The following is a 10,345-nucleotide window of genomic DNA, read 5'->3' as shown; positions in this document are numbered from 1 at the left end:
TGGGACTTGAACTTGTGCCAATGAGGTGAACATCTCACCATCATACCATCTTACCAATGCACGCTTTTGATAAACTTAATGACTAACCTAGTTAAATATTTAGTAGGTTGACCCGGGCTGCAGCCCGGGTTAGCCTACTAACAGCTCCGCCCCTGAGCCCAATGGATACTGGATTTTGTTCGTGATGAAAGTTTTACAAGTTCACTTAAAAAAACTCAACTCTTGCTAAGGTTGAGCGCAAACATAATATATTCCAGGCTCCAGACGCTTTTTCGAGCGATGTAGGACTATCACAATCCCCGACCCTTAGAGACAAATCGTCGTCGGCTCAGAAACCATCTGTAATGTCCTAACTGTTAGCAGTTATCAACAATGCCAGCATGGTACAATAAGTTTGTCATAATTTTTCATTAGAAAAAAAACCTTCCGAATATTCTGATTCCTTTGTCACCCTCTAACCAAACTCTGTTCAAATTGACGGGGACAGTCGAAATGTATCAAATTTACTCCATGATTTATTTTACAGTCGACTCTTGAGCAAAATGTGTACCGTTAGATATTCCAGTATATGAAAGCAGCACGAATCTCTAGGAAATATCAAACGGTAGGATGGAGGAAAGCATCATACGGAATATACGCAAGGTATGTTATATAGAAGATTCTGAAGGATCGGCATCTATTCTAGTATTATTTCCCTTTGTCAAGAGAAGAAGAAGTTCAACTTTCCTAACTCATCATCATAAACAGAAACCCTCTTCCTCCTCCTTCTCTATTTAACTAATCAATTCTTCCCCTTTTTCCCATGTGAGCTTCACAAGAAAATATACTAGTAACGTTTCGTCGGCGCCCATTATTTACAGGTACTTTCTATCTCTAACCCCCCCCCCCCCCCCCCCCCATTGATGAATTTTTATGTATTTTAAGTTTCTTCAAATTTGGGTTTTAAATAATCTTAGGTTTATGCAATTGTTTGAACTGAGTAATTTCTGTGTGCTTTTCTTTACATGTTTTTTGGGCTTCTAGTGGTTAATTTTGTTTTAATTTCTAATGAACTTGGAGCTCTGTTTGGATTCAACTTATTTATTATGGTGTTCAAAATGTTCAATTCCTTTTCAATGATTATCAAACAAGGAGATTACATAAAACACTAATTTACTTTAAGATGCAATTATGGGTCTTTGGCAAAAACAAAATGTACTTGGAAAATTAGGTATAGCTTTAGAACTGGATAAGATATATGGCTCATAATGTAGATTCCAACTATTTGGGATTTTCTAATTCCAACTTAAACGAATCGTTTTCCCAAATTAAGTTATTGTTATAGGAAAAGGATTGTTTTTTTTTATCTACACGGACCATAACTTTGACGCTCGTATACAAAATTAGTTAGAGAGTATGAAGCCTATTTTGAGGTTTACGGTTTCGACGATATCTTCTAGAATAATAGCACCCAAGAATGTTTCGAATTTCGATGCTTTGTCAATATTGTAAGTGTTCCAAATAGAATAACTATGGAAATTGCGATTTTGAGACATTATGAAGAAATTGTATGGTTTCACTATGTTTATGATTTTGGTGCTGCATATATCTTTCAATTGAACTCTGCAAGTTTTGTGTTGCATCCTAGTGCGAGGACGAACTTATGAGTCCTCAAAGTACAGAGAACACTCGAAAATCCCTTGAAGGGCTCCATGGAGTTCATATGGTGCCACATTCACCTTTTACAGTAGAAAATATTACTCTATGTGGAGACTTCCAAGATTCAAAATTTGATGGATTGGATACTGAATCTAACCAAAGACTAGCAATGCGGTGAGTCCTAACTTACAATTCTCAAAATATATCGTATAGTGGTCTTTGGCATGATTATAAATCACCTTGTTCAAATCCAGCTTACAATAATTATTAACTACTGATATTGTTTCTTCAGAAAAATATGGAAACAAAGACCAGCGTGTCTGAGACCGGTTCATTGTTGTCTTCAAGGTATTCCTAGAGCGAATGTCTTGATATTGCTTCATGATCTGTACATAAATCTTAGTATATCTCCTTACGTTCTCTTCCTGTTATAGGTGATCAGACATTCATTGAAACCGTCGCCAATGTGGTCACTTCACTTCCTTTTATTGTTCTTGGGATGCAGGCTCCAAGGCAAGTTTTCCTTCTAACGTCATTGAATTTGAAACTACCTCACATTCCTTTATTGTGCTTGACAAAATGTAGGATTACGACTGCAGGAAGAATTGGAATAGTAAACTCTATGCTAATTCACTTATTGGAGTCGGTATTGCCTCAAGTTTATATCACTCTTCAAGAGGAGAAATGAGGAAGTATTTGAGATGGGCGGACTATACAATGATAGCCACCACAACAGTTGTAAGTTGACACTGGCTTACAAATTATTTGGAATTAGGAGTTATTATTGACTATGAATCACTAAAACCTGTCAAGAAATAGCACCTTCACTCAATTTGCTTGTAGTGAATTGATATTCTTTGGTATGCCATAATTGATAACATCATCATCAGATATGGTCATGGTTGTCTACGTAAATTATGTAACTACACCAATGAATGCCATCTTGGAAATATATTAACCTGTGGGGCATCCAGGATTTGAACTTAGGGGACCCGGAGTTTTTCATACTATTTTTCTGCTTGATTTTCTTAGTGCCCCCATCAGTTCTTCATTCTTATATTTGATTTGAATAGAGTTATGTTTGAGATTTCATTGAAAGGGTTATTTATTTTGATCTTTGTATACATGTTTACGTCAAGAGCTTGATAAAGTACTGTAATTTGACCTGCTTATGTTCTTTGGAGTCCATACTTTTTTAAACCCAAGTCAAGCTCCTGCCTCTGCATAGTTTGTGCTCAATTTCATTTCATCAGTGCACAGACTAGGATTATTGTTTAGTAGTTGCACGATATCTAGGCATAATAACCAATAGGGTCATAATTGCGCTAACCATCTTCTACAGTTGATAACTTTTGCATGTTCAGCATCCTATGCTGTTTATCAAGAAAGGGAAAAATTTAGTTGGTTTAACTTCAAAAGCAGAAAATCTTAGTGCAATGAAATATCATTTGTTACTTGTAGTTGCCCCAAGAATGAAAAAGAAAATTACTGTCGGGGAAGGTCTCAGCCTTTTGCTGAATTTTGATGCCTTATAATCCATGAACAGAAAACTTTCCCGTAATTTTGAAATCTTGGTATAGTTTGATTCATTATGTTAATGCCCATTGCTCAATAATCTAGTTTACCAACTTAGTTCTTTATAACCCATCAAAATTCTTCTTTCGTTTTCTTGGCTTTTTTATTCATAGAATCTTGTTTTTCAGTGTCTTTCGAGAGCAATAAGGAATGAGAATCCTAAACTGTTGATGGCTGCCTCTGCACTTATTCTACCGATCCAACCGTTAATGGTTTCAGCAGTCCACACAGGGATGATGGAGGTAATCGACCATTCTTCTTTTTGTGTTTATACATGATGTATTTGGTCATTCTTCGTTCCATATTTCTACCCCAGCAGTTTCTTAAGTTGTCGCTTACTAATTCCACCTTTTATTTGTCATATGGGACAACATAGTTTCCTTGTTTCTTTCCGTACCCGTTCTTTATTTTCTCACCCACCCTATTCGTTCATTTCTAATCCGTCATTTTGTTTTCACATTTAACTTACAATCCTGACCTGGTATAGTTGGGTAAATGACCCACTAGCAAAATTTAAAACTTCACCTCTGCCTTTTGCTCTATATTCAAATCCTGATAGAATGTGTTTTTTTTTTGTCCAACCAGCTGTTCTAATGTTCTACAATACCCTTTTACAAACTAACCGTTTCTTTTCTAATGAATATAATTTCAACCCAACCTTCATGGGGCCAAGATGGTACTATCGACTGTGCTGTACCTATAGTCTCATCATGGGCTGAGGCTTTACAGAGGTATCACCTTTTCCAAAGAAATGGTTAAGTTTTCTAAAAAAACAAGACAGGTCCTTTGGGAATATACATGAGAAAAAGTTGAAGAAACAAAGCTGCCATTAAAAAAAAAGTCCTTGGAATCTTTGAATCCCCAACTGAGCTCTCTCTATATTGTTCCTTATCTTTGCATGTCTTATACTTCATTAGTATCTTATAACAATCTTTTTTGCAAGGGAGGGAAGCTTGTCAGCTTTGTGCCTCTATTTTGGGTATTCATTGTTCTTAAACTGATTTTAATTGTTCTATCATTTTATCATTTTCAGGTAGCTTTTGCAAAAAGAGCATTGACTGATCCAGATTTAAGGATGGCTCATAACGTGCATAAAATGTCGTCTCTCCTGGGAGGTCTGCTTTTTATCGCCGATGATTATTTTCCCAGGACTCCATATATTCATGCAGCTTGGCATCTTGCCGCTGCAGTTGGTGTTGGTACCTGTAATAAGCTTCTCGAATGAGGCTTCTTCAAGCTCGGATGAAACAACCCCTTGTTGTTTTTACCAGCAGACTCCATCAGATGTATCCTAATCCATGAATGAGACTCCGAGATTCTCATATCTAGATTACCCAATTCGTCAAAATGGAAAAGTCTCTCAAATTTGCCGAAATCACTTAGGAATATTTTCTTAAAACTCATTTATCGTCAGACTACTATTTATTTTGTATATGTCAGAGTAATTTAGAGAAATCGCTCTTTGAGATTACAATTCTATATATGAAATTTGAAGAGTACGTTCAATTTAGGACACCAAGTTAAATGACTAGTTTTCTCATAATGCAATTTAGGTTTACTCTGGGAACCATAACTAACATGTTAATCTTTCAGGAAAGTATCTAGTTATTGTGCTTAGCCTTCTTTCTCTTTATTAGAGTCTTACTCTAACCGACTCCCACCGGTTCACCACCATTACCATGGCTAAAGATAAAAATAACATCTTGAAGAACAAAGGTCTTTCCCCTCCCCATTTTTGTTACATACTTGTCCATGGAGAGATCCTCCTAGATGTTCATGTATGGTCATGTCAATCGGGAAAAGATCCAACTCGATAAAAGAGAGACATTTTTGTCCTAGTAAGTGAAAATGGGTGTTAATTGGTGTACATGAGAAATGCTCATTAAGACACTTTTCTACATTTAAGCTCAATCCTATAAGACAAACGACGAAAATTCAAATTAGATCATGATATGTAGAGCCGGACAAAATGACGAACAATAATACAAGAAGATATTGAAAAAATATGTAGGAACGTGTAAACATAAAAATTGGGACCATAAAATTTAGGAGGATGATGACATCAAAAGAGAAGTAAGAAAGAAGCAAAAAAATCCAAAAGAAAGAACATATGTATGTATAATCCTTTGTGTCTAGCACGTAAAAGGTGTTGTATTATTCTGTGGTACGTTTAGCATGAGAATGTAAAAAAATGAAAAAAATAAAGAGTAGAAGAGGATATGGAAAGATTAGATCTGATTCTAACCCTAGCAATGTGATAATTTATGGTTGGTAGTGAAGGGGGTACCCCATGGAATTATGAGGAAATTTGTGCAAAACCCCAAATTCCATAGAGAGAGAGAGACAGAAAGAAATTGGGTGGTGGGTCTGTAGATGGAGGGAGACAAAACTCTGAATGGAGAGAGAAAGTACGTACGTAGACAAAAAGTAAAGAAAATGAGGTTGTGGTGGTGGTGGTGACTAGAGAAGCTAGATAGAGGATAGTAGAGAGAGAAATCTAGAGAGTGAGAGAGGGGAGGCAGTTGGGATATCGAATAAGTGTGAAAGGCACTCATCAGGTGGGGGGGGGGGAGGGAAGAGGAAGCAATAAATGAGAGAGAGGAGAAGGGTGATGAGAGGGTTATGATAGCACTCATCATCGTTATGTCGCTTTTCTTTGCTTCTCCCCATAATCTCCCAGAATTCCACGCCTCAACTCTTTCCCCCCCTTCCCCTCTCTCTCTCTCATTCCCTTATTCTACTAATAAACCCTAGCTACCTTCTTCTCTTTCCTCCTTTATATTTCTATCTCCTTTTTCAATCTTCATCTCTCTGCCTCTGTTTCCCATAGCTTGTTTCTCTGTTAAGTCTTCAATCTCCAACTCTCTCTCTCTCTCCGTTGTGTTGTTGTTTGCTTTTCCTATCATTCTAATCTCTAGAAAATCAATTACCCATCATTCAACTCCACTAATTAAACCACTCTAACCACCCCTAAAGGACATATAGATAGAGATAGCTATAGTAGTTTTAATACTATTCCTAGTTACTACCATTATTACAAGAACAACAACAACAAAATCTAACTAAGCTTGAAAGAATGTGGATGATGGGTTGTAATGGTGTTGGTGGATTTAACAACTCTGATTCCTTCAACCGTCGGAAACTTCGACCTCTCATTCCAAAACCTTCTCCTCCTACTACTATTACTTCTACTAGTAATGGTAATATTACTACTAACAATATTCCAATATTGTCAAATCCTCCTTGCTTAACCCGTCTTCATGGCACCGATCTTTTTCTATTCAACAATCATCTTTGTAAGTAATAACTTTTTCCCTTTTCTTCTAATCTTCTTCTTTAGGTTCATTTCTCTGTTCAATTTCGATATAGTTTTAATTGTTGTTACCTCATTTTGTAGCTACCGTTTCGGAACAAAGCAAGGGATCAGAGTTTATGGGTTTAAGTCCATCAACAACAACAACAGTAGTGAGTTCAAGATGGAACCCAACACCAGAACAGTTAAGTACACTAGAAGAATTATATCGACGTGGGACTAGAACACCGACTGCCGATCAAATCCAACATATAACAGCACAGCTTCGTCGTTATGGTAAAATCGAAGGAAAAAATGTATTTTACTGGTTTCAGAATCATAAAGCAAGAGAACGACAAAAACGACGCCGTAAATCATCAGAATTAGAAACTAGTAATATTACAACTAATGGTGAAGAGAAGCATCAAACTCATGGTCAAATTGGTCTACTAGAAAGAAATGAATCAGGTATTCTACCCATATTAAGTTAAAATTTCTTTCTTTTGAGCCATTTTAGTGTTTTTAGCAAAAAAGTAAAAAAAAATGCTACTAATAAATTAACATTAGCCCTAACCCTAATATATATAATATGTAAATTCCATCCCTTGCAAACAACTGATTAACTCAAAGAAGAAGAAAAAGTTAGTAATTTTGTTTTACTTTTTGTCTACTGTGGGATGATGCAGGTGGATCGAGAAGGACAGGATATGAAGTAGAACAGACCAAGAATTGGCAACAGCTCTCTACAAACTGCAGTACACTTTCAAAGGTCTATACTTTTTTTCTCTTTCTCTCTCTAACCTATAGAGAATTAAAGAAGATAACCCAAATTCATACTAACACTTCCCTATCTTTTTACTTACATATCTGAAAACTAATAGAAATAATCTAATAGTAAGATTAAAGTTCAAATAGTTTTTTTATATGAAAAAGGGTAAGAAAGAGAGAGAGAGAAAGAGTTAAAGGGTGGGTTTTATACGTTGGGAAAAGAAAAGGGGTAGGGTGATTAAAAGCTGCTATACTTCCTTTCTGTCGGTGCTGATATTGAGTTTATGATGATGAATTGAAACAAGGGTTTTGTTTTATGATTTGGTCCCTTCTAGGGTTTTGATTTTCTTTTTGTTTATTCAACTGTTTAAAGCAGGAAGCTGTTTCTATGCAAGGAAGAGCAACAGTTGTTTCAGAAAGTAAGACAGATGGATGCTTTCAATTAGAAGATTATGATCATCAGATACAAGAATTTCAACATTCAAGATCCTCTCACTTGCATGCCACGTGGCACATGATGAATCTCTCATCATCTTCTTCTTCTCATCTCATCAACCCAACAACAACAACAACAAAAACCCTAGCTAGGTCAACTACTACTGACACCCACCCTCAACTCAGAATTCTTTTTCAACCCAAATTCATTCATTCCAACATTAATGATTATCAAAAATCTAATACCCTTGAACTATTTCCTCTACTACCTAAAGAAGAAGAAAACGGAAACGATACCGGAAATGATGAGATTATGATCAGTGGGAAGGGGAAAGAACATCTTCCAAATATACCCATGGTTAATACAACCACCCCTTATCAATTTATTGAGTTTCTCTGATGAAGAGCTGCAAATGTAGAGAGTGGGGGCAGTGGAATTGAAATATGTACTTTTGTTATGTATGTAAAAGATATTGGTAGTTATGTCTAGTTAGGGTTTTTTTAATTGTTATTGGAAAGTGAGACTAGTAAGTAATGTTTTCAAAGTGAGATATCTTTTGCTCATGTTAATTACTATACAAATTGTGGGTGAGTGAAATTTACCTTAAAATGCATTGGACCATGAATAGCTAGGTATCTAGATAGCTTCTGATGCTTCATTAAAGAGAACATTAGAAGGGGGTTCTGTTTTGACAGGGCAACCTATTTCTCTCTAGGCACCATTACTCTTTTAGAAATCAAAAAGAGAGAGAGAGAAAGAGAGAGAATGGAATTGGTTTTGTTGATGGTGATGGAGACTTTGTTTGGTGGTCCAATATTAAAACTGATGAGCCAAGGGGAGGTATCTGAGATGGGAATTTGATGTGAAAAGACTTGATATGAAGTAACTTAGAATTTGGGTTGGATGGGCAGACTTGTTTTTAGGTATATATTTAGAAAAACAAAGTCTTTTTTGTGTTTTTGTTACTTTATATATATATGACCATCTAAATATCTAATTAGAGTTCTTGTGGTACACAAATTTAGTAATTTATATTAATTTAGATTTATATAGCAGGACCTTCATCATAAGTGTTCTATCCACTTCCTAACCACTTGGCCTAGCTCTTAATTGGTTGTCTGGATTGTCCAACATTTTGCGAATACGCTCGTTTTCAATAGCGAAAACATTTATATCAATGATGGGACTGTCCAAGCTAGGTGTCCAAAGAGGTCGAATAGAAAGTTGATTGAGCTTTGTTTGCCGAGATAGTTAGTTCATCAAAGTTTTTTCTTTTAAAAATAACAACAGTTAATTCTTAAATTTGATTACAGATCGTATATTTGATTATAAGTTCAATTGTTCTTTGTATAAGTGTAGTTATTCGGATAAAATGTTATGAAAGGAAGGAAAATGATAAAGAGAGACCCTAGATAAACCGATCACTTCAAAGAGCAAGTATGTTTTGAAGAAGAAAAATCGAAAGAAGACTAAAATATTTGAAGTTCATAACAAAAGTCAAATGAGTTCCACAAGTTATTTTTAAATTCCATCTAATTTTACTATTTAAGCAAAGCTAGTGGTATGATTCCTCTAGCACAAAATAAACATAAAATGGAAAAGAACAAAGGTTTTCTGTGCAAAAATTTAGTATTAATATCTAAGAGCATTTAAAATGTTGGTGTATGATATTAAGAGGAAGAAAACATGAAGTTTTGGGGTGTTAGGGTTTATGTGTCTATCACCTCTGGGGTGCAATACTGCACCTCACATGCATATCTATGAACTTTTCTAAATTAAACACATTTTGTTTCAGAATTTTTGAATCTAGCACACCCACCATTAATTCTTTCATCAGGAAGTTTCACTTGATAGGTATTGAAATTTTCCAAGCAACTATATATAATTAATCTACAAAGTCATCAAACCACTTGATATAGAATCTCAAATGAGCATTTCAACCTAATTTATACTTGGAAAAAGGGCAGGGTGCCCATTTTTCCAGTAACTGGTTCAAATCATTTTATCGGTATGAGTGTTATATCTCCAGGGAAATATGTTGGTCTAGCAGAAACAATTAGGGGCTTTCAGCTGATCCTTTGCGGAGAATTAGATGGTCTTCCTGAGCAGGCCTTTTATTTGGTAGGTAACATCGATGAAACTACCGCGAAGGCTATGAACTTAGAAGAGGAGAGCAAATTGAAGAAATCACAGAGAACAAATACTCATAAAATCATGGAATCTGAAAATTTCTATTAAACAACCAAAAAACAATATATCATTATGTACGGTATATCTATATCACATGTTGTAAAACAAACTGAAGGAATCATCTACTTCGTAAAATGATCCATCAAGAGAATAAAGACATTAATTCTTACGATATGAAATTCAAATTAGTGAAACCGCGCTAAGAAGCTACCTAATGTGCAAATGTAACGAAAAAATATACTTTGCACGAATGGAAGTAGTTGAAAAACTTCGACCAATCTTAATCATTTGTGAAAAAATGTTAAGAAACAAAAAAAAATCAAGCAAATTATAGGCAGAAATCTTATGTGAACTGTCGTGATTCGTATTTTTGATGATTTTGATATACTAAATAGTGAATCACGGCAAGGCACATAATATATCTCTAGTTTTTCTTGTTCTCTAGC

The 10,345-nt window shown here is 35.3% G+C and overlaps 2 protein-coding genes across 3 annotated transcripts; both read left to right on the top strand.

Annotated features, from left to right (window-relative positions):
• The first annotated feature begins 535 nt into the window (after nucleotides 1-535).
• On the top strand, nucleotides 536-4,732 carry LOC147563564 (uncharacterized). Its single transcript, XM_086638694.1, has 7 exons — nucleotides 536-860; nucleotides 1,628-1,812; nucleotides 1,931-1,986; nucleotides 2,073-2,151; nucleotides 2,238-2,376; nucleotides 3,342-3,455; nucleotides 4,247-4,732. The coding sequence occupies exons 2-7, from the start codon at nucleotides 1,643-1,645 to the stop codon at nucleotides 4,436-4,438; spliced, it is 750 nt and encodes a 249-aa protein (XP_086494820.1). The 5' UTR covers nucleotides 536-860; nucleotides 1,628-1,642; the 3' UTR covers nucleotides 4,439-4,732.
• A 1,043-nt stretch (nucleotides 4,733-5,775) lies between these two features.
• LOC147563563 (uncharacterized) lies at nucleotides 5,776-8,320 on the top strand. Of its 2 annotated transcripts, none has more exons than XM_086638693.1 (4): nucleotides 5,776-6,509; nucleotides 6,611-6,973; nucleotides 7,192-7,274; nucleotides 7,650-8,320. In XM_086638693.1, exons 1-4 carry the CDS (start codon nucleotides 6,290-6,292, stop codon nucleotides 8,106-8,108), a joined length of 1,125 nt encoding a protein of 374 aa, XP_086494819.1. In that variant the 5' UTR covers nucleotides 5,776-6,289; the 3' UTR covers nucleotides 8,109-8,320. The 2 variants fall into 2 exon arrangements, with proteins under 2 accessions (XP_086494819.1, XP_086494818.1); XM_086638692.1 differs by having other exon boundaries at nucleotides 5,827-6,509; nucleotides 7,647-8,320.
• Nucleotides 8,321-10,345: the final 2,025 nt, after the last annotated feature.

The sequence above is a fragment of the Eschscholzia californica genome, unplaced genomic scaffold (genome assembly GCF_041429995.1).
Source record: "Eschscholzia californica isolate CP2 unplaced genomic scaffold, dmEscCali1.0.p SCAF_1, whole genome shotgun sequence".
Taxonomy (NCBI): Eukaryota; Viridiplantae; Streptophyta; class Magnoliopsida; order Ranunculales; family Papaveraceae; genus Eschscholzia; species Eschscholzia californica.
The sequence above is the reverse complement of the archived record's forward strand: the minus strand, read 5'-3'. Positions and strand labels throughout refer to the sequence as shown.

Bases quoted from the DNA above. Each gene is read 5' to 3' on its own strand.
- LOC147563563 (XM_086638692.1), top strand. From the start codon at position 6,290: ATGTGGATGATGGGTTGTAATGGTGTTGGTGGATTTAACAACTCTGAT. The intron at 6,510-6,610 runs GTAAGTAATAAC...CTCATTTTGTAG, and splicing joins TCTATTCAACAATCATCTTT to CTACCGTTTCGGAACAAAGC. The intron at 6,974-7,191 runs GTATTCTACCCA...GGGATGATGCAG, and splicing joins ACTAGAAAGAAATGAATCAG to GTGGATCGAGAAGGACAGGA.
- LOC147563564 (XM_086638694.1), top strand. From the start codon at position 1,643: ATGAGTCCTCAAAGTACAGAGAACACTCGAAAATCCCTTGAAGGGCTC. The intron at 2,152-2,237 runs GCAAGTTTTCCT...TTACGACTGCAG, and splicing joins CTTGGGATGCAGGCTCCAAG to GAAGAATTGGAATAGTAAAC. The intron at 2,377-3,341 runs GTAAGTTGACAC...CTTGTTTTTCAG, and splicing joins TGATAGCCACCACAACAGTT to TGTCTTTCGAGAGCAATAAG.